The sequence below is a fragment of the Macaca thibetana genome, chromosome 18 (assembly GCF_024542745.1).
Source record: "Macaca thibetana thibetana isolate TM-01 chromosome 18, ASM2454274v1, whole genome shotgun sequence".
Taxonomy (NCBI): domain Eukaryota; kingdom Metazoa; phylum Chordata; class Mammalia; order Primates; family Cercopithecidae; genus Macaca; species Macaca thibetana.
Window position 1 is genome coordinate 48,645,118 of NC_065595.1, and position 27,377 is coordinate 48,672,494.

General features: G+C 43.7%; 1 protein-coding gene and 1 non-coding gene across 3 annotated transcripts in view; both read right to left on the reverse strand.

The window, feature by feature from the left end:
* RNF138 (ring finger protein 138) overlaps positions 1 to 14,497 on the reverse strand; it is a 40,449-nt gene extending 25,952 nt beyond the window's left edge. Inside the window, exons 1-2 of one of the 2 annotated variants that reach the window (XM_050768278.1) lie at positions 14,149 to 14,497; positions 13,489 to 13,675 (exon numbers count right to left, since the gene is read on the reverse strand). In XM_050768278.1, coding sequence (XP_050624235.1) covers positions 13,489 to 13,598 — 110 coding nt within the window. In that variant the 5' untranslated portion in view covers positions 13,599 to 13,675; positions 14,149 to 14,497. The remainder of the gene's footprint in view (positions 1 to 13,488; positions 13,676 to 14,148) is intronic. The other variant, XM_050768280.1, reaches the window with a different exon arrangement.
* Positions 11,952 to 12,054, reverse strand: LOC126941596 (small nucleolar RNA U13). The gene has a single exon (XR_007721378.1). It is a non-coding gene; the product is annotated as a small nucleolar RNA U13 (small nucleolar RNA).
* Positions 14,498 to 27,377: the final 12,880 nt, after the last annotated feature.

The following is a 27,377-nucleotide window of genomic DNA, read 5'->3' on the forward strand; positions in this document are numbered from 1 at the left end:
GACCACTCATGCAACCTTGTTTCCTGACGACCAACAAAACCCAAACAATCCAAATAAAAATACAAACGATTCTGAAAAGGTATATAAAGTTCCTAACAAACATTTCACCCTAAAATTTTTTTAAAAGAAAAGAGGGATAGTGGTTGAAGCTGGTAAATTATGGAAATAAATTTAAAATGCACAAGGGAAAGGTACATGCAATAGGTATTCGGAGAGAGAACTCATAGCCAAACTGAACTAAGAAGATGAAGGCTGGGCACCTTGTGTCACAGTGCTTAATTCCATGGTTTGTTATATTCAGCTATGTTTTTAGTGTGCTTTGCTTCAGCTGCCATTTGTTGATGGACCAAAACAATTTTCAGGGGAAAAAAAGTCACATATAAATCTATCCATTCTGATATAATCTGTTGTAGCAAGCAGAACAGACTACATTACTGTTTAGTCCATCATTTGTCTTTAACCTTGCTTGTGGTCTTCTGATATGGACATTTTTTAACTTTCAGTCATGGCATTTTCCTAAAATTATGGTTTATGTTTTTGCAGTCTTAAGAATTCTCCACTTCAAGATCAGAGATATTCCCCCACATTTCCTTCTAAAGTTTAAGCTTTGCTCATTAAAGTTTTCAATCCATCTACAAATATTATTATGTATAGCACACAGCAGAGATTCTACATATAAAGCTATTGCCCAAATACTATCTTACTGATCAAAGCCACCTTTTCCTCATTCATTTGCAATGTCACGTCTATCAAAGATAAAAAGTTTCAAAATATACGTGGAACTATTTCCGGACTCTATAGTATATTCTAGTCATTTATCTACCGCTGAATGAACACAATATGATTTGGCCAGGTGCAGTGGCTCATGCCTGTAATCCCAGCACTTTGGGAGGCCGAGGTGGGAGGATCAGTTGAGGTCAGGAGTTCAAGACCAGCCTGGCCAACATGGTGAAACCTGTCTCTACTAAAAATACAAAAATTAGCCAGGTATGGTGGCAGGTGCCTGTAATCCCAGTTACTCAGGAGACTAAGGCAGGAGAATCACTTGAACCCAGGAGGCGGAGGTTGCAGTGAGCCAAGATGGCGCCACTGCACTCCAGCCTGGGACAGAGAGGGAGACTCCGCCTCAAAAAAAAAATAAAAGCATATGATTTTTTAATTTTCATCTTGTATGTTTGTATTTTTAATAACATTTTGACAGGAAAATCAAAGAAGCCAACCATACTATTTTAATTACTATTGTTTCCTAATATCTCATTATATCTGATAGGGTTGTGCTATCTCTATGTTCTTTTTCAAATATTTTCTTAGTTATTCATAGTCATTAACTCTTCATTAGAATTTTTTAATCCATTTTTCAAGTTCTACCAAAACATCATGTTGGGACTTCACCAGAACTGTATGTTTAGAACTGTGTGGAGAAAATTGATACCTTAAATTTACTAAATCTTTCTAACCATAAATGTCATGTTCTCTTATGCTTTTCAATAAAGTTTTGTAATTTTCTTCAAGAAGCTGTGTATATTTTTATTGTTTAGTCCAAAGAACTTTATAATTTTGTTGCTATTGTAAGTGAGGTTTTTCTTTTATTAAATGTTTTATCTGATTGATTACTGCTGGCATAAAGATATGTTGTTGATTTTTGTCTGTTCTTGCATCAAATCTCTCTGTACTCTTTTGTTTCTCTCGCTTTTAATCGACAAGTTATGACATTTTATCTCTTCCTTTTCAATCTCTGTGTATCTTATTTCTTCTTTTCTCATTGAATTGTCTGAAACACAATGTTAAATGTCAGGGGTGATGCGGACATCTTTGACTACTTCCTAACTAGAAAAGCACCTAAAGTTTACAACTAGGTATATTTGCTATAGATTTTAGGGAAGCCACCCTTAAGGTAGATTTGTTTGTTTGTTTGTTTTTTAAGTTTTAGGCCAGGCCCCGTGGCTCATGCATGTAATCTCAGCACTTTGGGAGGCCGAGGTAGGGGGATCACTTGACCTCAGGAGTTCGAGACCAGCCGGGCCAACATGATGAAACGCCGTCTCTACTAAAAATACAAAAATTAGCCAGGCATGGTGGCGTATGCCTGTAATTCCAACTATCTGGGGGGCTAAGTCACCAGAATTGTTTGAACCCAAGAGGCAGACATTGCCGTGAGCCAAGATCAGGCCCCTGCACTCTGGCATGGGTGACAGAACTAGACTCTGTCTCCAAAAAAAAAAAAAGAAAAAGTTTTTGAGCCTATTCCTAATTTGCTATAAAGTTTTCAAAAGCTCAGCATGTATTCTGTCTAAAAAAAAAATTGTAATGATAAAAAGGGATAAAAAAATGTTATTTAGTGGAAAATTGCTGTTTATTGATTGTATTCCTTGAAGGACAAACCTTTTTCTTTTTTCTTGGTGCCTTGAATATCAGGTACACAAAAATGTTTAATCAAATGCTGAATGAGACCAGACACAGTGGCTCACACCTGTAATCTCAACACTTTGGGAGGCTGAGGCAGGAGGATCACTTGAGCCTAGGGGTTCAAGACCAGCCTGGGCAACATTGTGAGATTTCCCCATCTCTACAAAAATTTTTTAAAATTAGTGAAGTGTGGTGGTGTGCACCTGTAGTCTCAGCTACTTGCAAGGATGAGGCAGTAGGATTCCTTGACTCCAGGAGTTCAAAGCTACAGTGAACAATGATCACACCACTGAAATCCAGCCTGATCAACAGAGTTAAATTAAAATTAGTCTCTAACCAAAAAATGAAAAATAAACAAACGCTAAAGGAATTTTTACTAAAAAGGAGAAACAAAGCCAATAATTTCTATTCAGCATTTACTTTCAAAAATACTGACACACAACTAATAAACCGAATGGTCTGGATTCAAAATATATATATATACACACACACACACACACACATATATATAGGCTATAAAAACAAAGCAAATATTTAAAGGCAGAAAAATACAGAAAAGCAAAAAATCAATTTAGATCACAAAACGATTTTGTTAGAAAATCCTAAATTGGCAGGGCATGGTGGCTCACACCTGTAATCCCAGCACTTTGGGAGGCCAAGGCAGGTGGATCACCTAAGGTCAGGAGTTCGAGACCAGCCTGGCCAACATGGTGAAACCCCACCTCTACTAAAAATAAAAATTAGCTGGGCGTGGTGGTGCACCCCTGTAATCCCAGCTACTCGGGAGGCTGAGGCAGGAGAATCACTTGAATCTGGGGGATGGAGGTTTCAGTGAGCCGAAATAGTGCCACTGCACTCCAGCCTGGACAACGGAATGAGACTCTTTCTCAAAACAAAACAAAACAAACAAACAAACAAAAACAAAACAAAAACGAGAAAAGAAAACCCCAAGTTAACCTCCAGAATTATTACATGTGATAAATCAGGTGACAAACTGTACAATACAAACTCTTCAAATATTAATTACATTACTACAGACTAGTGATATTATTAAAAACATTCATATAAGAAACTAAAAAAAGGTCAGGTGTGGTGGCTCACACCTGTAATACCAGCACTTTGGGAGGCCAAGGTGAGAGGATCACTTGAGTCCAGGAGTTTGAGGCCAGCCTGGGTAACATAGCGAGACCTCCTCTCTACCAAAACAAACAAACAAACAAACAAAAAATCAGCCAGGCATGGTGGTGCACGTCTGTAGTCCCAGCTATTTGGGAGGCTGAGGTGGGAGGATTGCTTGAGCCTAGGAGGTTGAAGCTGCAGTAAGCCATGATTATGCCCCTGTACTCCAGCCCGGGCAACAGAGTTAGACCCTGTCTCAAAACAAGCAAGCAAAAATGTAATATGGAAAAATGCATGCAGCCTTGCTAGCAACTAAAGAAATACATTTTAATGTGACTTCTAGACACCATTGTGAACTGTATTAAAATAGCATAAAAATGCTTAAACAAAATTGGCAAAGATGATGGATTACAAATATACTTTTATAGTACTAATGGCATTTTGTAAATTAGCTCAGTTTTGGAGAAAGCAACATGACATGTATGAATATAGCAGTTACCATTTATTGAGTACATAATATGTGCTAGGTGCTAGGCTGGGTCCCAGAAACTATCCATTCATGATCTTGAATTCTTAAAAAAAAAAAAAAAATTTCTTAATAAGTTCCTTTATTTTACAGATGAGGAAACTATGGCTTAAAAAGTAAAATGTTAATAAACCTATAAGAGTGAGGCGGGCAGATCACTTGAGGTCAGGAGTTTGAGACCGATCTGACCAACATGGTGAAACCCTGACTCTACTAAAAAAAAAAAAAAAAAAAAAAAAAAAAAAAAAAAAGAAAAGAAAATTAGCCAGGAGCGGTGGTGCATGCCTGAAATCCCAGCTACTCGGAAGGCTGAGGCAGGAGAACGGCTTGAACCTAGGAGGTGGAGGTTGCAGTGAGCCAAGATTGCGTGTGCCACTGCACTCCAGCCTGGACAACAGAGCGAGACTCTGTCTTTAAAAAAAAAAAAAAAAAAAAAAAAAAAAGGCCGGGCGCGGTGGCTCAAGCCTGTAATCCCAGCACTTTGGGAGGCCGAGACGGGCGGATCACGAGGTCAGGAGATCGAGACCATCCTGGCTAACACGGTGAAACCCCGTCTCTACTAAAAAATACAAAAAAAAAACTAGCCGGGCGCGGTGGCGGGTGCCTGTAGTCCCAACTACTCGGGAGGCTGAGGCAGGAGAATGGTGTGAACCCGGGAGGCAGAGCTTGCAGTGAGCTGAGATCCGGCCACTGCACTCCAGCCTGGGCGGCAGAGCGAGACTCCGTCTCAAAAAAAAAAAAAAAAAAAAAAAGAAACCTATAAGAGGTTGAAGCCCAGAAGATGCTTCTGTCATTCAAATACAAAGCCCTGCATGTTCCCTCCTACCTCAGGATCTTTGTTCAGAATGTTTCCTCTCCCCAGAATGTTCTATACACAAACACAGCCCTCCACAAATTAACACCTATAACTCACTTAGATCTCAGTAACAATATCGCTTCCTCAAGAAAGGGTCATCGATACTCACCCACTCACCCACTAGATCTGGTCCCTCTCTTATACTCTCTCAAAACCTATAAATTTGTAATTACACCATTTTTCTGAGTGTTTATTTTAATTTAAATATATCTCAGGCCAGGCACAGTGGCTCAGACCTGTAATCCCAATACTCCAGGAGGCCAAGGTGAGCAGATCACTTGAGCTCAGGCGTTCAAGACCAGCCTGGCCAATATGGTGAAACCCAGTCTATACAAAAAACACAGTCCAGGTGCGGTGGCTCCCCCCTGCAATCCCAACACTTTGGGAGGCCGAGGTGGGTGGATCACCTGAGGTCGGGAGTTCAAGACCAGCCTGACCAACACGATGAAACCCTGTCTCTATTAAAATTACAAAACTAGCCAGGCCTGGTGGTGCATGCCTGTAATCCCAGCTACTTGGGAAGCTGAGGCAGGAAAATTACTTAAACCCAGGAGGTGGAGGTTGTGGTGAGCTGAGATTGTGCCACTGCACTCCAGCCTAGGCAACAAGAGTGAAATTTCGTCTCAAAAAAAAAAAAAAATTGGCCGGGCACGGTGGCTCAAGCCTGTAATCCCAGCACTTTGGGAGGCCGAGGTGGGTGGATCACGAGGTCAGGAGGTCGAGACCATCCTGGCTAACACGGTGAAACCCCATCTCTATTAAAAATACAAAAAAACTAGCCGGGCGAGGTGGCGGGCACCTGTAGTCCCAGCTACTCGGGAGGCTGAGGCAGGAGAATGTCATGAACCCGGGAGGTGGAGCTTGCAGTGAGCCGAGATCGTGCCACTGTACTCCAGCCTGGGCGACAGAGTGAGACTCCGTCTCAAAAAAAAAAAAAAAAAAAAAAAAAAATTAGTTGGGCATGGCGGTAGCACATGCCTGTCGTCACAGATACTGGGGAGGCTAAAGGGGGATCACTTGAGCCCAGGAAGGTCAAGGCTGCAGTGGGCCATGATCATGCCACTGCACTCTAGCCTGGGCAACAGAGCAACAGAGCAAGAAACTGTCTCAAATATATATATATATAAAATAATAAAATAAAATAGAGGTATTCAGGTCTTTTATCTCCAATTTTACTGTTCCTTCCTCTGTAAAACCAAGCATGTTTCCATATATATATCTCAATCACTAACACCCAGCTCCAAAGGGGCAGGGATCCTATCTATTTGCTCTTTACAACATCCCTGGCACCTAACAGTGCCAGGCACCTATTAAGCAGTCACTAATATTTGCTAAAGCAATGAATGCCAATTTACCTTAATTTAAAAATTATTAAATCGCTTAACCAAAAGATATAATTGACAGTTCTCAAATCAAAACCATGAGCACGTTCCATGAACAAGACACTTCACTAGGGCTCCAACCATTCTTGTGTGATGTATCAGAAATATTTGTTTGTATCTACCCTTTGACCCAGCAATTCCATTTGTCAGAATTTAGCTGGCAGGAAAAACTCTCATATGTGAAACGATATATTAGTAGGCTTAAATAAGTAAAAGCAGATCTTGGATGCTGCCTTTATAAAGCTTGCAGTCTAACCAGTGAAAATGACATTGGTCAAATCATCTGATTCCAAAAATGTTTTGATTACAAACTGTGATAAGAGGTACAAAGAATGGCTGGGTGCAGTGGCTCACACCTGTAATCTCAGCACGTGGGAGGCTGAGGCGGGCAGATCATTTGGGGTCAGGAGTTGGAGACCAGCCTGACCAACATGGTGAAACACCATCTCTACTAAAAATACAAAAAAATTAGCCAGGTGTGGTGGCGCATGCCTGTTCTTCCAGCTACTCGGGAGGCTGAGGCAGGAGAATCTCTTGAACCCATCGGGTGGAGGTTGCAGTGAGCCAAGACTGCACCACTGCACTCCAGCCTGGGCAACAGAGCAAGATTTCGTCTAAAAATAAAATAAAATGAAATAGAGATATTCAGGTCTTTTATCTCCAATTTTACTGTTCCTTTCTCTGTACAACCAAGCATGTTTCTTCAGACACAAAACGAATTATTCTCATCTCACTTTGGGCTGGAACAGAAAGTGCTAGACAGAATTATTTCAAAACAAAGCAGAAGTAAGGAAAATGGTACAAATCAAGAATTACTAAAACTAATTTTCATGTTTCTGAAAAGGCCTGTATCTTCAGAATAGGGCATTACCCTATAACCAAAAAAGTTCTGTTTACATTTCTCTCAACTTTAAACTAGCAGATGCTAGATGAATTTCCGTTACGCATTCTCCCAACAAAAGGCTAATCAACAATACTGGGAGAGTGAAAACAATAGTCCCACTCATCATGCTCCCAATTTCAGTATAAATTAAATAATTTAAAATCTGGCACTTAGTCTATCTATCTTCCTAGTCTATAATTGAGATAATTCCCCAAAAAAACTTAAAAAAAAAAAAATCAAAGGTTTTAAATTAGTCTTCAAGATTTAAAATGAAGTCAACCTTTTGTTATATAATTAAATAGCACAGACTTTAGGAAACAAAATTATTTTAAAGTATATACTTAGAGCACAACTTCTCAAGTAACAAGATACCAATAAAGCTGTTAAAATTACAAAAAGCCAGATGCTGTGGCACTTACCTGTAGTCCCTGCTGCTCGGATGGGAAGACCGCTTGAGGCCAGGAGTTTGAGATCAGCCTGAGCAACACAGCAAGACCCCATCTCTAAAAAATTTTAAACTATAAGAAATATATTGCCAGGCGCAGTGGCTCACACCTGTAGTCCTAGCACTTTGGGAGGCCGAGGCAAGCGGATCACTTGAAGTCAGGAGTTCAAAACCAGCCCAGCCAACATGGTAAATCCCTGTCTCTACTAAAAATACAAAAAATTAGCGGAGGCCGGGCACGGTGGCTCAAGCCTGTAATCCCAGCACTTTGGGAGGCCGAGACGGGTGGATCACGAGGTCAGGAGATCGAGACCATCCTGGCTAACACCGTGAAACCCCGTCTCTACTAAAAATACAAAAAACTAGCCGGGCAAGGTGGCGGGCGCCTGTAGTCCCAGCTACTCTGGAGGCTGAGGCAGGAGAATGGCGTAAACCCGGGAGGCGGAGCTTGCAGTGAGCTGAGATCCGGCCACTGCACTCCAGCCCGGGCTACAGAGCAAGACTCCGTCTCAAAAAAAAAAAAAAAAAAAAAAAAAAATTAGCGGAGTGTGGTGGTGCACACCCGTAATCCCAACTACTTGGGAGGCTGAGGAAGGACAATCACTCGAACCAGGGAGGTGGAGGTTGCAGTGAGCCGAGACCACACCACTGCACTCCAGCCTGGGCAACAGAGCGAGATTGTCTCAAAAAAAAAAAAAATTATACATATACACACACACACACACACATATGTATATGTATATGTATATATACACACACAGCCTGAATAACAAAGTGAGACCCTGTTTCTAAATTAATTAATTAGGCCGGGGCCAGTGGCTCATGCCTATAATCCCAGCACTTTAGGAGGCCAAGGCGAGCAGATCACTTGAGCTCAAGGGTTCGAGACCAGCCTGGCCAATATGGTGAAACCTCATTTCTACTAAAAATACAAAAAAACAAAAATTAGCCGGACATGGTAGTGCATGCCTGTAGTCCAGCTACTTGTGCCTGTAGTCCCAGCTACTCAGGAGGACGAGGCAGGAGAATCGCTTAAATCCAGGAGATGGAGGTTACAGTGAGCCAAGATCCTACCACTGCACTCCAGCCTGGGCAACAGAGAGAGACTGTCTCAAAAATAAATAATTAATTTAAATTTTTTTTTAATTAAGGATTAAAAAAAGTAAATATGAACTAAAAACTCAGGAATTGGATATTCAAGCTGGTCAAATAGGAAATTACACAAATTTGTGCTTAACAAGAAGTAGAAGTTCATTTTAAAAGATGCCTACTTACAGAGAGGCCTCAAAGCAAAAACAGATTAGATTTCCATTTTTAAGAGTTTAGCAAAGAATCAAACTTGTTATTATATGTAATTTTTATTGCAATAGTAGCTTACTTCTGCCATGTACAAGAATTATTTCCTTGACTGTTCAAAACAAGGAAGAACAGAGGTTTCCAAGAGCCTTTGAAGATTACAGAATAAACACCAAAAGAGATAAACACCTTACTCCTACGCCAGTCTTACTTACTTCTGAAACTTTGCTTTGACTACCTGCTCAACTTTCATACTAATTTGTCTTAACATGTTTTCAAAATATTACATCTGCCAGGTGTGGAGGCTCTTGCCTGTAACCCCAGCACTTTGGGAGGCTGAGGCAGGAGGACAGCTTGTGCCCAGGAGTTAGAGACTAGGTTGGGCAACAAAGCAAGTTTAAAAAAAAAAAAAAAAATTTTAACAGCCAGGTATGGTGGTGAGTGCCTGTAGTCCCAGCTACTTGGAAGGTTGAGGTGGGAAGATTTCTTGAGCCTGGGAGGTCGCGGTTGCAGTAAGCTATGATCATGCCACTGCACTCCTCACAACAGAGCGAGACCCTATTTCAAAAAAAATAAAAACAAAATTACATCTGACCACTCTAAGGCATGTGACAATGCTGACTGCTTCCTTAACAGTCATTTGCAGATTATTTGAATCCTCAGTTTCCACTCACTTTATTCCTGGTGTTCTTCCTATCCTTCTGTTCATTCCTTGTCAGGCTGCAATTTTCTCCACTCAGTATTTAAGTACGTATTCTCCAGCACTTTGCTTTATCTAGATGCTCTTCAATCTTTCCATTTATATACCTCACTCGGTGACTACGTCGACACCCACAGCTTTAGCTCCATGTATTCCAGATCTACATATGGTATATACACTTAACTACTGAACACACAGTCAACAAATCTCACACACTGTCCTTAAAATGTCAGGAGTCTCTCTGCTCCATTCCTACTATCAATTCCTTAGTTCAGGTTCTAATCATTTCTCTCCATGACACATCAATGAATGACCTCTTCACTAGTCTCACCACTACCAAGCTGAAAACCCTGCTATGAAGGTAAATTTTCTAAAAATGAAATGTGACCATGCTGCTCCTCTGCCAAAAATTATTTACTAGGTCTAGTATTATTCATTAGGTTATCTAATTATTTAATAGGTTTTCAGGAAAACGCTCAAATTAGCTTACTCAGTAAGTTCCTGCCAATAACTCTAAAAGCTCCATCTCCACTACGCTGTCTTTGGCTCCAGCCAAATTTCGAAGTCCAGCTCACATTCATCCTCTGTACCCTCCTTGACTCTGGCATTCCCCACAAACCCTGAACACAAACGCTGACCTAAGGCGTTACTTCATCTAGGAAATCATCCCTATCCTTTAGGCTAATTTAGATACCTGCTCTAGATGCTCACATAAAATATCTTCTGTATCAATCACACTCATGTATAGGTCTCTCCAGCGGACTATTAACAGTCTCCAGGGAAACAGTACTTAGTAGTCCCTGCACCAGACAAATAGAAAGCATTCAACAACTGCAGGGAACGAATGGGGATTAAATGGGAATTTATATTTTAGTAATGTTATTCTAATGATAATGAACTTGCTCCTTTAACTAGGAGAGTCAGTAGTCAAATCCTGTACTGTCATTGAAATGGCAACTAAAATTTTTCATTTTCTAACTGATCCACAGTAACCCAAAGTCCTTATCATTTCAACTCTCTATTCATGAATCAAAAACTGATTTTGTAGCCAAATATAAATTTCTTTAAAGGCACAGGTCTGTCCTTTGTGAAGAAGGCAGGGTAAATGACATAGATAACTATGTTACTTAAAAAATAGGTCAGGCGCCATGTCTCATGCCTGTAATCCCAGCACTTTGGGAGGCCACGGCAGGAGGCCAAGGCAGAGGATGACTTCAGCCTGGGAGTTCAAGACCTGACTGGGCAACATAGTGAGGCCCTGTCTCTATAAAAAAGAAAACAAAATTAGCCAGGCATGGTGGCATGCTCCTGTAGTCCCAGCAACTTGAGAGGCTGAGGCGGGACGGTTGCTTGAACGGGGGAAGTCAAGGCTGCAATGAAACGTGATCACACCACTGCACTCCACCCTGGACAACAGAGCAAGACCATGTCTCAAAAAAATAATAATTTTTAAAAATTCTCTCCAATTCCCCCACTAAACTCCAACTGATTAAGATCCTGTTCCTCCATTACCACCTCTTCCAAATTAAACTTTTTTCTCCCTCTGCCTATTCTTTAATTCATTGTTCAGGCAGAACTGTCTAAGCATAATGAGTTGATTTGAGAAAGGTCCTGAATTAAATACAATCATCTCCAACATTTTCCACAGTCTTGAGGTCAAACCAAATTATAGTCCTTGATTTAAAATGTCCCACAAGGGAAGTGGACTAGAGCAATCTACACGGAATTTTGGGGAGTGCTAAAAAATTACAATGAGGCCCATGAGGTCAATGACCCAAAGGATAATTAGAATGATTCTATCTAGGCCGGGCGCGGTGGCTCAAGCCTGTAATCCCAGCACTTTGGGAGGCTGAGACGGGCGGATCACGAGGTCAGGAGATCGAGACCATCCTGGCTAACACAGTGAAACCCCATCTCTACTAAAAAATACAAAAAAAACTAGCCGGGCGAGGTGGCGGGCGCCTGTGGTCCCAGCTACTCGGGAGGCTGAGGCAGGAGAATGGCGTAAACCCGGGAGGCAGAGCTTGCAGTGAGCTGAGATCCGGCCACTGCACTCCAGCCTGGGCGACAGAGCCAGACTCAGTCTCAAAAAAAAAAAAAAAAAAAAAAAAAAAAAAAAAAAAAGAATGATTCTATCTAAAAAAAATACCTGCTTTGTATATATACAGTTAGCAGCTATTACAACTTCCTCTCACCTTGCCCTCCTCCCTCCCTTTTATCTACCCACTGCCAACACAGCACTTAAATTTTTTTATATATTGGAAAGGCACCAAGTTATGCTAGATTAAAGGTGAAAGATCTATATTGTGCCCTAGACACCTCCAAACCTTTTTTTTCATGTCAAATGGGTAATGTGTTGACCTTGTAACAAGGTTTGAGGGTGGCACATCTCACACATGCCTGTGAACACTCAATCATCACATTATGAACTACAAAAGGATCCCTCAAAACATTTCTCTAAGAATCTGCATTTGTTGCACAAAATAATAAGATGCCATTCATCTCCCTTAAAGAGCGAAAGCGTAACTGGCATAATCTCTATCATGAAAATCCACACACTCTTGGCTCACACAACCAGCACAAAATAGAAATAAAGTAGACAGTGCAGTTAAGATTGGGGAACAAAATGAGAAGAGTTGGTATCAAGAAAACAACCAGAGTAAGGGCATTTGCAATTAAGACCCAAAAATTCAATCCATCCTTTACAAAATTATAGAGCCTTACCTCAAAAAAACAAACAAACAAACAAAAAAAAGTGGAAGGAGAATGAAATACATTTAGAAGGTTAGTCAATTCTTTTCGGTTGTTTGCAAGCACACGTAACTTTCAAGCCTGAGTGTATTTTTTAAAAATAAAGATTTCCAGGCCCCACCTGCCCAAAAATTCTTTTGTAAGTTTGGAATGGAGCCTGGGAATTGGTATGTTTACTTAAAAAGCTCCCGGGGGACTCTGATCATCAGTCAGGTCTGTCAGAAGGGCTATACACCTTTTCAAGAAGGGCGCTTTCCAACCCTTACTCACACCCTAGCCGTCCATAAAATCTTATCAAAGTTCTTGTAAATATGCCTGCCAATCAAACGCACGCGTTATCTCACCCAACCCCTTTGTGCTCTCCCCCACCCTGGGGAGCATTTCACTTTCGGCCCATTCCTCGTAACAGAAGTCTGCCTTTCTCCTCTCCACCCTTGTATTAATCAAGTAATAAGCAGAAAGGTAAAACAAAGGGGAACGCTCACTTCCATGCCCGAAAATCCTGTCGGTTTTCACAGACCAGAGAAGAAAACTCATTCTAGATCCCTCTAACACACAGTGGACTGGAAACGAAACAAAACGCTCTGGAGGGTGTTCTGTGAAGCAGGGTTGAGGGGAAGTTACAGAAGAGCTCTTGGACCGAGGGGACGCACCAAGGTTCTGAAAGAGGAAACTTGAAAGCTGGGCAGGTCGCGGGGCGAGCGGGCCCGCGTGGGCACCGCCGGCCGCTTTTGACACTCGACACCCCAACCTTCACCCGGGTTGCTAAGAAACAAAAAGGCTCCAAGTTCCCTGCAATTCCTCCCGGGCCTGGCGGAGACTACAGGGGCCTCCGGGGCCTGAAGACGCCGCAGGGAACGGCCTGGCCACTGCCCCGGGGGCGCGAAAGCCAGGGAGAGCGGGAGCTCGGGCTGAGGGGGCAGGACGCGCAGAGCGGGCCCCGAGGCTAAGGAGGAGGGCGGCCCGGGGCTCTGAGGGGCAGGGAACGGGACCTCGGGGGGCAGCGACGCTCGAGCAGGCCGCGGCGGGCTCGGTTCCCGCCAGGCGGCAGCCGGGGGTCCCGGGCCGGAGGCCGGGCCTAAGCAACAACCCGGCTCCGCGCGGGGGAGGGGGCGTCTACTCACACGTGCTGACAGGCCGCGGTCCGCACGGGCGTTTTGAGCACCTCCTGACAGACGGGGCAGTAGAAATCATCTTCGGTGTAGGACGTGGCCGCGGAGAGGTCCTCGGCCATGGCGGGGGATGGGGAAACAAGGCGATGGCGACAGCGGCAGCGGCCGAGGTGACGGTGGCGGCCCGGGGCCCGACTCCCTACGCGAACCCGGAGGGGGGAGGGGGATCGCGTCAGGATGCGGCGCGCGCCAGGAAGGGGGCGGGGCCCTGGGTAGGGCGGGGCCGAACGCAGAGACGCGACTGCCGCACGCGCCGGGCAAGAGGCGACCCCTCCCACGGCTCCTCCCACAGGGGCTGGATGGGGGCGGTGCTTGGCGGGAGGCTGGGCTTGCAGCGTGCCGTGGGCCCGCCCGGCTCGCCCCCAGGCCGCGGCCTCACGCCCCAGGCCACGCCCTCACGCCCCAGGCCACGCCCTCACTGAGCTCCAGGCGCGGGCTGTCGCTCCGCCCTCAGCCGTCGTCTTCGCCCAAGGTCTTCCTTTTCACCGTTTTCCCGCTCTTCTCCTCACCCCGACCCCGAGCCCCGAGCCCCCAGGTCGTGTCCGCGACTTCCTCCCCGCCTCGCTTCCCGGCACCCCGGCCCCTCCACGCTTCCGCCGGGGGGACCCTCACCTAGGAGCCCCGAAGCGGTGCTGTGGACGGAGCTGCTTTTCCTTCACGTGTTCGTAGAGACGCGGCCCTGCGCTTTCCTCGGGCTTCCTGTCCGGCCGCCACTACCTTCACAGCCGAGGCCCCGGGGCAAATGGAGGGCGGCCTGCGCTGTGCTTATCGGCCCCAAACGGGGCCGGACCCGAGGCTCATGGTGTAGGGAGATTCGCCCGCCCCCGCCAGCAGCTCTCTCTTGGCATCGCGCTGCTTACAGCCTACTCGGCCGTCACCGAACGCGGGAGCGCCTGGGAGCCGGGACGGGGTGTGAAGCGCGGCCTCTATAGCAACCGGCGCGTGGCACCTTCTGCGGGTTGTGACATAAGCAGCTGGGCGCCCGCGGTGACACCTGCGCCTCCCCGCCCTGCCTCCCTAGGCCCGGGACCCCAGCCACCTCTCCTGTCAAATACATTGGGCTTTTCAGGAAGTTTTCGTCAATGTTCAAGATTTAGTCTTTACTATTTGCCCCACCAGAATGTTTTGATCTTGTGAAGATGTGTTATAAACAAATATTTGTTATAGGATTTTAATCCTTTGGGGACAGGATTAAAGTTTCCTTGAGAGGATGTCCACTTTCTCCTTTAACGGCATGACTGATGCTTAAATACGGTCGCAGATGGAGTCTTCTACCCACACCTTTGGGTTGATTTTTGATTTTTTCGTTTTTTTTTTTAGCTTTGAAGAGAAATGCTGTAGAAGCATGGACGTGGATTTTCACCAAGGTTATTCACTAATTTAAGTGTTTTATTTTATTTTATTCTTTTTTTGTTTGTTTTTTTGAGACAGGTACTCACTCTATCTCCCAGGCTGGAGTGCAGTGGAGCGATCTTGGGTCACTGCAACGTCTGCCACCCGGTTTCAAGCGATTCTGCCCCCTCAGCCTCCCGTATAGCTGGGACCACAGGCGTGTGCCACCACACCCGCTAATTTTTGTGTTTTTATTAGAGACAGGGTTTTACCACGCTGGGCAGGCTGGTCTTAAACTGACCTCAAGTGATCCACATGCCTGGGCCTCCCAAAGTGCTGGAATTACAAGCGTGAGCCACCATGCCTTGCTTGTTTTTTTGTTTTGTTTTGTTTGTTTGATGAGCCCTTAATTTCCAGATATATCTGCACAATTGATAATTTATAAGATGGTTCAGCCTGGATAACAGAGTGAGACTCCGTCTCAGAAAAAAAAATAGAGAAGGCTGGACGCACGCCTGAAATCCAAGCACTTTGGGAGGCCAAGGCGGGTGGATCACTTGAGGTCAGGAGTTCAAGACTAGCCTGGCCAACATGATGAAATCCCATCTCTACCAAAAATACAAAAGTTAACCGGACATGGTGGTGGGAGCCTGTAATCCCAGGTACTCGGGAGGCTGAGGCACGAGAATCGCTTGAACCTGGGAGGCAGAGGTTGCAGTGAGCTGAGATTGTGCCACTGCACTCCAGACCTGGCGACAGTGAGACTCTGTCTCAAAAAAAAAAAAAGAAAAACAGAAAAAAAGGAGAAATCTATAAGATGGGATCACAATGACCTGAAAGAAGCTAAGGAAAATCTGGAACATTATATAGCATATTCAGTTAGCTTCAGAGAAAAGAAAGGTTTTATTACCATACTTTGTTAAAACCCTCCCCCATGGTCTAAATGAATAAATAGAAGCCATTTAAGGGACTAGTTAAATCAATTCTGCCATTTATTGTCTATGTTGACATTGGCACTGTTAGGTGTTATGCAGATGTCATGAACTTTGCTTTCAACTAGTTTACATTATTACATATCTATCAGAATGAGAGAGAAAAAATGGTATTTGCCAAAGTATCAAATTTTGCATTAAGCGATGGCTATAATGAGGATCAGAAATGGAATGATTAGAAATATATGGATTTGACAGAAAACGTTATGGAGGAAACGGGTTTTAGTGTACATCTCAAAAGCAGCCCAGGAGGCGGAAGTTGCAGTGAGCTGAGATCACACCACTGCACTCCAGCCTGGGTGACAGAGCAAGACTCAATCTCAAAAAATAAAAATAAATAAAACTCTCTAGTCAAATGAGATAGACCTTGATATGCTAAAGAGAAAAATAAAATAATTTAGAATACTGATTTCTTGACAAGGCCTGGCTTTATCTTACTACAAACCCTCAAAATCCTGTTTTGCTGGTAAAAGTGATCGCCTTTGAAGAAGTGAACTGGGAAGCTGGAGGATGGAACAGGAGAGAGGCTCATGTGTCACTCTCTACCCTTTGGTATCTTTGTAAATTGGTACCACGTGCAGTGTTGACGCTCACCTGGTTTGTACCAGTACCACTTTCCCGGTCTTTTTCAGCCTTGTCCATCCTGATTGGTCAGTAGTCTGTTCTGAATGACCAGCGCCAATTTGGTTCCAGTTGCTACATATTTTTAATATTACTCTTGACTATGTACATACATGACTGTTCCATGAAAGGGCTATATATGCAAAGTGACTCTCAAATGCAGAAGCAGCCAAAAATCCAAAGAAGAGGCAAACAAATCCAGGAGTTGGCTGGTAGCAGGTGACTTACTGGGGAACTTACGGATGGAAGTGTGGTCTTGGGCGCAGCAAGACAGGTGGGTCTTTGTACCGTTATGCTGCAGACCCAGGGCTTTTATACCATTAGGAAAGGGTATACATAATGTGTAGGAAAATTAAAGTTCACCCCTGAGGGAAGGACAAGAATACTCTGTGGATTACAGCCTATAATTTGCTTAAGGGCAGGATTTATGATTAAGAACATGCTCTTTTTACACAAGGAATCATAAAGAAGAACTCTTAGGGGCATTCCTGGAACTAGGGTTAATCGGAAGTTAACCTAGCATGTTAACATCCATGATGGAGTTCTTTAAGCTCCACGATAACCAATTGTGTAGGGAAAACTCTAATCCTATTTTACCTTTACTCTCATACCACCACAACAATCAACACAGAAGAAGACTTCTGTGAACAAATATGTGGGGGTTTTCCCCTTGCACCAAGCAGCAGACAGCAGCTGGGTGTCCCCTAATTCAGTTCCTACCTACCCAGAGACAGTGTCAGATCCCACAGGTTGGGGGCCCAGTTCCCAAGACTGGCTTCCATACCCCCAGACACCACTTACGAGTCCGGGCCTCCAGAACTTCCGACCAATGAGCTTCAAGTTGCGGTTCCCACAGTCCACTCTTTGGGTTTCATTAATTTGCTGGAGCAATAACCTTTATAATACACCAGTAATTGTGTTTCTCTGAGTTCTGTGCGCTGCTCCAGCAAATTAATGAAACCCAAAGAGTGGGCTGTGGGAACCACAACTTGAAGCTGGAGCAGCGCAGAGAACTCAGAGAAACACGATTACTGGTGTATTATAAAGGATATTGCAAATGATACGAGATGCATGGAGTAAGGTATGGGGGAAGAGGTGCAGAGCTTCCATGCCCTCCCTGGATTGGCCCTTTCCTCTTACCAGTGGTTTAAGCATGAGTCTGTATGTGACTCAATTATGACCAAAAGGCTGTGAAGGGAATTATTATGAGGGGCATCAGCAAGTACTTTTCTTTGATGATCAAAGACAAGGCCAGGCATGGTGGCTCATTCCTGTAATTCCAGCACTTTGGGAGGTTGAGGTGGGAGAAGAGCTTGAGGTCAGGAATTTGAGACCAGCCTGGACAACATAGTGGGACCCTGTCTCTACAAAAAAATTTTAGAGAGCCGGGCGCGGTGGCTCAAGCCTGTAATCCCAGCACTTTGGGAGGCCGAGACGGGCGGATCACGAAGTCAGGAGATCGAGACCATCCTGGCTAACACAGTGAAACCCCGTCTCTACTAAAAAATACAAAAAACTAGCCGGGCGCAGTGGCGGGCGCCTGTAGTCCCAACTACTTGGGAGGCTGAGGCAGGAGAATGGCGTGAACCCAGGAGGCGGAGCTTGCAGTGAGCTGAGATCCGGCCACTGCACTCCAGCCTGGGCGGCAGAGCGAGACTCCGTCTCAAAAAAAAAAAAAAAATTTTAGAGGCCAGACATGGTGGCTCACACCTGTAATCCCAAAACTTTGGGAGGCCGAGGTGGGTGGATCACCTGAGGTCGGGAGTTTGAGACCAGCCTGATCAATATGGAGAAACCCTGCCTCTGCTAAAAATACAAAATTAGCTGGGCATGGTGTTGCATACCTGTAATCCCAGCTACTTAGGAGGCTGAGGCAGGAGAATCGCTTGAACCTGGGAGGCGGAGGTTGCAATGAGCTGAAATCATGCCATTGCACTTCAGCCTGGGCAACAAGAGCAAAACTCCGTCTCAAAAAAAAAAAAAAAATAGAAATTAGCATGGTGTGGTGGCTCACACCTGTAATCCCAGCTACCCAGGAGACTGAATTAGGAGGATTACTTGAGCCTGGGAGGTCGAGGCTGCAGTGAGCCATGATCACTCCACTGCACTCCAGCCTGAGCAACAGAGAACCTGTCTCAAAAAAATAACAAAAAACTACAAATATCTAGGTGCAGTGGTGTGCACCTATAGTCCCAGCTATTCGAGAGGCTGAGGCAGGAGGATTGCTTGAGTCCAGGAGTCCTACCTAGGCAACATAGCAAGAGCTTGTCTCTTAAAAAAAAAGACAAATCTACTCCCCCATCTAGATGTTTCTGTGTCTATATGTGCTACGTGGAACTGCTGCAAGCAGGATGAAACCATGCAAAGAGTCAGCTGTGAAAAGATAAGCCAATGTGCTGAAGGTGGCAAAGTTGAAAGATGGAAAGAATATATAGGTTCTTGATGTATTAATAGTTGAGTTATTCAATTAGTCAACCCCGAAACTGCCCTGCCTCCTATCAATCAAGATTAATTAAACACCTTCTAGTTTGAACCATTCTCAGTGGGTTCTTTGGTTATTTGTAGCTGGAAGTATCTGACCTAGGCATTTGCTTGTTCACAACTCAATCCCTTTCCGCATCTCTTTCCCTGTTCTGCTTTGTGTTGTTGGAGCTGACTCTTATAAACTGTTTCCCAGTTTCCCTTGCCAGCTGACATCTGGCTATATTCAGCCAATACGAAGCACCAAAGAGAGATCAGGAAGGAAGGAAGGACAAAACCAAGTTATTCCTCCCTCTCTGTCTCTCTCTCTCTCTCTCTCTCTCTCTCTCTCTCTCTGAGAAGGAGTTTCACTCTTGTTGCCCAGGCTGGAGTACAATGGCATCTCGGCTTACTGCAACCTCCACCCCCACGTTCAAGCGATTCTCCTGCCTCAGCCTCCCAAGTAGCTGGGATTACAGGCGCCCGCCACCACACCCGGATAATTTTTTGTATTTTTAGTAGAAATGGGGTTTCACCATGTTGGTCAGGCTGGTCTCAAACTCCAGACCTCAGGTGATCCTCCTGCCTCGGCCTCCCAAAGTGCTGGGATTACAGTTGTGAGCCACCTCGCCCAGCTCTCTCTCTCTCTCTCTCTCTCTCTCTCTCTCTCTGCTTCTGGCAGTGGTTTCATTTCTTCCTCAGTTTTGGCTTCTGTGAGGCTGCACTTCCTTTGGTCCTGCTTCCTGCTGGGCAGGCCCTTCCTTTTCTCAATGCCTTGTGTATTTGCCTCACTGTCGCACTTGGCCTTTCCGCTCTTTCAATGTCTTTGTAATTAGTTTCCCATATCAATCATCCTGTACTGAACCACCCTTGCAAGCTCCGCTTTCCTGAATGGCCCCTGTCCCATTTTCCTAGCTGAATCAACAGTTCAGAAGGAGAGGAGAGGCAAGTGAGAAAGAAATGCCGCAAAGTGGTTCTTCCTTCCCAAAGACAAGGAACTGGGTTACTTTTCATTGTAAGCTTAAATTCTCTCCTCACAGCTCTACAAAGTAGCTGAAATGGAAGTTCAAAAGTGAGATTAAATTAACTATAGAAAATGAAGGAATTTATCCTTTTTGAATTCACCCCAGTTTGAGACAGTTACATTTCAACTTCTTCATAAATGTCGTTATGAACATGAACTTTCATGACATTTAATTTCATATCATCCATATTTTATGTATTATTATACAGCTTCCATTTTTAGCAGTGTTCCTATGAGTAGCCCCAGTGACCCTGTTCATCCTGTGGGATCTGGCCTCTGTGTTACCGTTGATTAGAATAGAGGTGAATATAATCCCAGCCTGTGACAGCCACTCTCTCTCTCCCAAGTCTGTGGAACTGAGATTTTGATATTCTAGTTAGTCTATATTAAATCCCTTAATTTGGAAGGCATGTTAACACAGGAGCTGTGGGGCAGCCACCTTCTCCCTTGCCCAAACACACAAATCAGTTAGTAGAAAGAGAGCAAACCAACAGTGAAACAGATATTCAGAATGCAGCTAAAGTCGCTTCACTGAATAAACTATGCTGTCCTAGGAGGCAGAGCCCTAGATTAGATCAGTAATGATGAATAGATTTCAACAAAACAAATCTCACATTTCAACTTTTCTTTGATACTGTTCTTGGTTTTTTTGTTTGTTTGTTTGTTTTGGAGACAGAGCCTTGCTTTATCCCACAGGTGGGAATGCAGTGACGCGATCTCAGCTCACTGCAACCTCCATCTCCTGGGTTCAAGTGATTCCCCTGCCTCAGCCTCCCAAGTAGCTGGGATTACAGGCATGCACCACTAAGCCTGGCTACTTTTTGTATTTTAGTAGAGATAGGGTTTCACCATGTTGGCTAGGCTGGTCTTGATCTCCTGACCTCAGGTGATCCACCTGCCTCAGTCCCCCAAAGTGCTGGGATTACAGTTGTGAGCCACCGCGTCCGGTCAGTTGTTTTTTAATCTTTGGGAGAAACATTTAAATTTGAAGCTAAAAGATCTTTCTCCCTTTCTCTCTTGCTCTTCTCTCCCTTTCTCCCTTCTTTTTCTTATCTTTCCTCCCTCCCTCCTTCCTCTTTTTTCCCTTTTTGTTTTTCCTTTACTCCACATTTTTTTTTTCGAGACAAGGTCTTGCTCTGTTGCCCGGGCTGTAGTACAGTGGCACAATCACAGCTCACTGCAGCTTCAAACTCCCAGCCTCAGGCCATCCTCCTGCCTCTGCCTCCTGAGTAGTGGGAACTATAGGCGCACACAACCACACTCAGCTAATTTTTGTAGAGATGGGGTTTTGCCATGTTGCCCAGGCTGGTTTCAAACTCCTGAGCTCAAGCAATCTGCCTACCTAGGCCTCCCGAAGTGCTGGGATTACAGGCATGAGCCACTGCGCCTGGCCTTCTCCACATTTACTAACATCCTCTGGGCATTGTTCTGCCCTGGCTTCCTCACCAGGACAGAGGCAACTATAACAAGATTAGTTCCACTATCACACTGGAGGCAAAAACCTGACACCAGTTTTAAAAAGCAAACAAAGCCTACATTTTAGGGAAACAGAAGAACCCTCTAGCACACATATAAGCCCTTCTTTCTGTACATGAAGTTCAGTTATTCCAGCCTTCCCCTCAATACATAGGCATTTATTATTTTCTCAAAAGGAGGTAACCCAAAGTCCCTCCTAGCAGCAATGTCACAAGGTCATGAGACCACTATTTTTCCAGTTCAGTATCTCAAAAAAATTAACTTTCCCTTTACTTGGGTCTTAATCTGGTCCAACTTTGAGATCTCATGATACTGCAACCTTAGACCAAATAAGAAATGTAATTCCTATCAACCATCTGTTATATACCACAATGGAGAGCAAATACAACTACAATGAAAACTTCCATTTAGAACATGGAAAAGGGGGAAGAAACCACAGGACATGTACCATCTGTTGCTGGACAGAATTAATAAAGCAAAGCAGAGAACCACAGCATCTCATGGGCATCATTTGGTTGACATTGCAACAGTGAGAGCTCTATTGCCAACAAATCTAGCTTCTCTGATACTGCCTTCTGGGATTATTTCTATTGTCAAGGGAGCATCTGAAAGGACATTAGAGGAGACTACCCTGTTTGGGGGAGAGAGGATGGATATATCTCACTTACAATTCACTTTTTGTTAAAGGCACTGGAGTCCAAAAATGCCCTGAGGACCTTAGGGTCTCCAAAGAACTGGTTTTAATAAATCACAGGCCTGTTATACAAATTGTGTTTTCCCAGTGCTATAATTCTAATAAAAACTTAGTCACCTGACCATCAGTTTCATTTTAGGGGAAATTCCTAAAAATAAACACCAAAAATGTCAGGTCAGCAGGGCTGCTAAATTGAAGAGCCAAGGCTGGCCTACACCCATAGAGTTTCCATTTCTTAGCAGCAACTCTGGGGGCAATATATATCCCAGTACACTCTGCTTGACAAACTTTATATCAGGACAGCATGAAGAAGACTGACTGGGCTGGCAGAGAGATCTTCTCTATTCCCTAAAATATTGCCTGGTGATCTGAATTCACAGCATCCTGAATCTACGCTCCCAAGTTGCAGACCTCAAACTTGGCCCAAATAAACTCTCTACTTACATTTAAACAGACATATAATATAAATACAAATATAATATATATGATGTGTGTGCATGTATATATGTATGTGTGTTTGTGTGTGTGTATATATATGTACCAGTCCAATGTATTTTTACAGGTAGTGACATCCTATTTGATTTGCCAGGAGAGAAACCAGTGTGAAGTTTTGATTTCCTATTTGATTTGCCAGGAGGGAAGCCAGTGTAATGTACTGAATATCAGTCCAATGTATTTTGTACTGGTAGTGACATCCTAGTTGATTTGCCAGGAGGGAAGCCAGTGTGAGGTCCTCTAATGTAGCTCAGGGAGCCAAGATTCCCCAAACCCTCCATTCCATTCATGCCTTCCCACTCCAGTTGCCAGGATCTCAAACTTTCCCACTCAGCATTTCACACTTACATACAGAAAAGGAAGTGAATCAAAGAACTTGACGTCTGTACCTCAGTCCATAAAATGATTACTTTCTTCATTCGGACCTCCACATTCTCAATTCCCAACTTCCTTTTTTCTACTCACATCCAGAAAAATCTCCATGGAAGAATGGAAATTTCTGGTTGTACCTATTGTAAGTACTCAGGAAAAATCAACACAATCTGATTTATCAGTCTGGGTCTAATCATGAGATAGAAACCACACAATAATTTGAACAGAGAAAGTTTAATATTAAAAATTTTAAATTGTAATATATTTTATAGGCTGAACCGTATCCTTTTCTCTCCCCAATTCCTATGTTTAAGTTCTAACCCCCAGTACCTTAGAATGTGACTCTTTTTGGAGGTACAGCCTTTTAAAAAGTAATTAAGTTAAAATGGGGGTGATACTAACTATAACTGGCAACTCAATAAATACCTAAGAGATGGTACAACCACTGCAAATGGTGGGGGAAACAAGCAAACAATGTTCTGTGCTTTAAGCTTCATCCAAAGTTTGGAGAGAGACCAGTGGGTGAAAAAAATAGCAACAGAGAGTAAAGTTGTTGTCTCTATATTTAAATACTTTATTTTTGAAACCCTAAGAACTTTGCCAGTAAGATGACATTTCTTCTTTCCTAAATTTCACTGACAATTATAATTTCCTAAACTGGGTGTCATAGAACTATATATACGCCGTGGTATTTGCTTAAGATTTTTTGTTTGTTGTTTTTTTCTTTGTGTTTAAAAAACACAAAACATGACATTTACCATTCTGACCTTTTTTTTTTCAGATGGAGTCTCGCTGTGTCGCCTAGGATGGAGCCCAGTGGTGAGATCTTTGCTCACTGCAACCTCTGCCTCCTGGGTTCAAGCAATTCTCCTGCCTCAGCCTCCTGAGAAGCTGGGATTACAGACTTACAGGCCTGCGCCACCACGCCCGGTTAATTATTGTATTTTTAGTAAAGACAGGGTTTCACCATGTTGGTCAGGCTGGTCTTGAACTCCTGATCTCGTGATCCGCTTACCTCAGCCTCCCAAAGTGCTGGGATTACAGGCGTGAGCCACCACGCCCGACCCTTATTTGTTTGTTTGTTTATTTATTTATTTATTTATTTTTGAGATGGAGTCTCACATGGTCACCCAGGCTGGAGTACAGTGGCACCATCTTAGCTCACTGCAAGCTCCGCCTCCCGGGTTCATGCCATTCTCCTGCGTCAGCCTCCTGAGTAGCTGGGACTATAGGCATCCACCACCACGCCCGGCTAATTTTTTGTATTTTTAGTAGAGACGGGGTTTCATGACCTTTTAAACCTTTTTTAAGTGTATAAGACAGTAGTGTTATCTATAGTCACCTTGTTATGCAACAGATCTCTAAAACTTTTTATCTTGTGGAACTGAAACTCTGTACCCATAAACAACTCCCCTTTTCTACTTTCAACTACCATTCTGCTTTCTGTTTCTAAGACTTTGATCACTTTATTAAGTTTTTTAAATTAGAAAGTTACTGTTCCTCTCTTTAAGGTAGTTTTAAAACCAGCATGCCTCAAGGCCAAAATTTCTGGAGGATACATCCTTGAAATCCTGTCAAAGGACAGTATGATTTTGTTATAAGACTTTGACCTTCTTGCATACATTACTAAGAGTGTTTCAAAGGCACAAAGTGAAACACCCTTAGAGGTATATCAAAACATAGTGGATAGGCCGGGCGTGGTGGCTCATACTTGTAATCCTAGCATTTTGAGAGGCCGAGATGGGCAGATCACCTGAGGTCAGGAGTTTGAGACCAGCCTGGTCAACATGGTGAAACCCTGTCTCTACTAAAAATACAAAAATTAGCTGGGCGTGGTGGTGCGTGCCTGTAATCCCAGCTACCCGGGAGTCAGAGGCGGAGAATCGCTTTAACCCAGGAGGCGGAGGTTGTAGTGAGCCAAGATTGCACCACTGCACTCCAGCCTGGGCGACAGAGCGAGACTTCATCTCAAAACAAAACGAAAACAAAAACATAGTGGATATGAGAGCTAAATATTTTCTTCATTTTACCTGATTACCTAGGTTAGTCCATTTTATTTGGTTACCCAGGTTGACTCTGTAGCAGATTATTACACTGTATCATCTAGAGCCAATTAAACTCAGCAACTATAATATATAATATACAGTTGCACTTCAGAACTAGCACTGTAGCTTTAAAATGAACACAAAATAATACTGCTTCTCCTATAAGAGCTATATCACTGGACTAAATCTTTACTTTAGAACTCTGTCCAGGAGAGAAGTTGTCTGTAGTTGGGTTCACTTCATGGGCATATCTCTAAAGAGAAGGAATGCATCTGGCTTGAAGACATTATTCATGAAGAACATCTTGTGTAAGCTTATCAAACTACTTAGTCACTAATTTATTTATCAGATGTTTATGTAGTGCCTACAGAGATGCATGACACTGTGCTAACTTCCGGAAACAATAATGCACAAATTTAGACATACGGCTGCTTTCTTCATTATAATTTTGCTCCCCATGTAGGTTTTTTTTTTGGTTTTTTTTTTGTTTTTTTTTTGTTTTTGAGACGGAGTCTCGCTCTGTCGCCCAGGCTGGAGTGCAGTGGCGCGATCTCAGCTCACTGCAAGCTCCGCCTCCCGGGTTCACGCCATTCTCCTGCCTCAGCCTCCCGAGTAGCTGGGACTACAGGCGCTGCCACCACGCCCGGCTAGTTTTTTTTTTTGTATTTTTAGTAGAGACAGGGTTTCACCATGTTAGCCAGGATGGTCTCGATCTCCTGACCTCGTGATCCGCCCACCTCGGCCTCCCAAAGTGCTGGGATTACAGGCGTGAGCCACCGCGCCCGGCCTCATGTAGGTTTTATTACTAAGAAAGTACACTGAAAAGCTAACATGAATATTTTCATCCATTTTTTAGCCATTCATTCATCTAGTCAATGAACATGTTGTTATGGACTGCATGTTTGTGTCTTCCAAAATTAATATGTTGAAGCCCTAACCCACCATTTGATAGTATTTGGAGATGGGGCATTTGGATGGTAATTAGGATTAGATGAGGTCTGGAGAGTGGAGCCCTGAGAGGAGATTAATCCCCTTATAAGAGACTCCAGAGATCTCTCTTTCTCTCCCTCCCCACCATGTAAGGACGCAGTGAGAAGTCGGCTGTCCAAAAATCTGTTACTGAAGTCACCCAGTCTTTGGTATTTTTTTATTGTAGCCTGAACAGATTGACACATGAATTGAATTTCTAGTAAAGCCCTGTGATTACAAAGATAAATCCCAACCTTTGCCCTTAAGGAACTCCCCATCTCGTGGATCTCAGATACATTTAATGTGACACCTACAGCAATCGATGTATGGTCAAGGGATACTGGTGATATAAAGGATGGTGTGACTGACTCTACTTGGGTGGGTCAAGGAAGTCTCTTTAGAAAAATAATGAAATTTATTTCAGGCTGAGGAAAAAGTGTGCAAAATCACAGAGGAATGAAACAACATGATGTGTTGGGGATGGAAGGAGTAGGGCAACAATAAAATATTTCCTAAAACAGAAGCAGTGACAAGGATTGCTCTATGAGAATTAAATTAAAACTAACTAAAGCAAAGTTTAAATATAGTAATTTAAAGATACACATTTCTTCCCAAGCTAACTTGACAGTAAACTGAATGATGTATTTTTTTTCTTTTCTTTTTTTTTTTTTTAGAGATTTGTTTTTTTATTTTTCATTTTTTTTTTTTTTGTTGAGACAGAGTCTCCCTGTGTCGCCCAGACTGGAGTGCAGTGGCCGGATCTCAGCTCACTGCAAGCTCCGCCTCCCGGGTTCACGCCATTCTCCTGCCTCAGCCTCCCGAGTGGCTGGGACTACAGGCGTCCGCCACCTCGCCCGGCTAGTTTTTGTATTTTTTAGTAGAGACGGGGTTTCACCGTGTTAGCCAGGATGGTCTCGATCTCCTGACCTTGTGATCCGCCCGTCTCGGCCTCCCAAAGTGCTGGCATTACAGGCTTGAGCCACCGCGCCCGGCCTTTTTTTAGAGACTTGGTCTCACTCTGTTGCCCAGGCTGGAGTGCAATGGCATGCTCATAGCTCATTGCAGCCTTGAACTCCTGGGCTTATACAATCCTCATGCCTCAGCCTCCCAAGTAGCTGGGACTACTACAGGCACATGCCACCATGCCCAGCTATGAATGATGTATTCACCGATCTTTTTTATTATTATTATTACTATTTTTAAGCTATATCCTACAGGAAGGATATTCACTTATCTAATGGCAATAACAATAAAAAAGTGCCACTATTTAACCGTTATTAGACTTTATTACGTACACTCCTTTTTTTGTCGTTATGAATGGTGTTGCAATAAATTTCATCCTGCATATAGATTCCATTTGG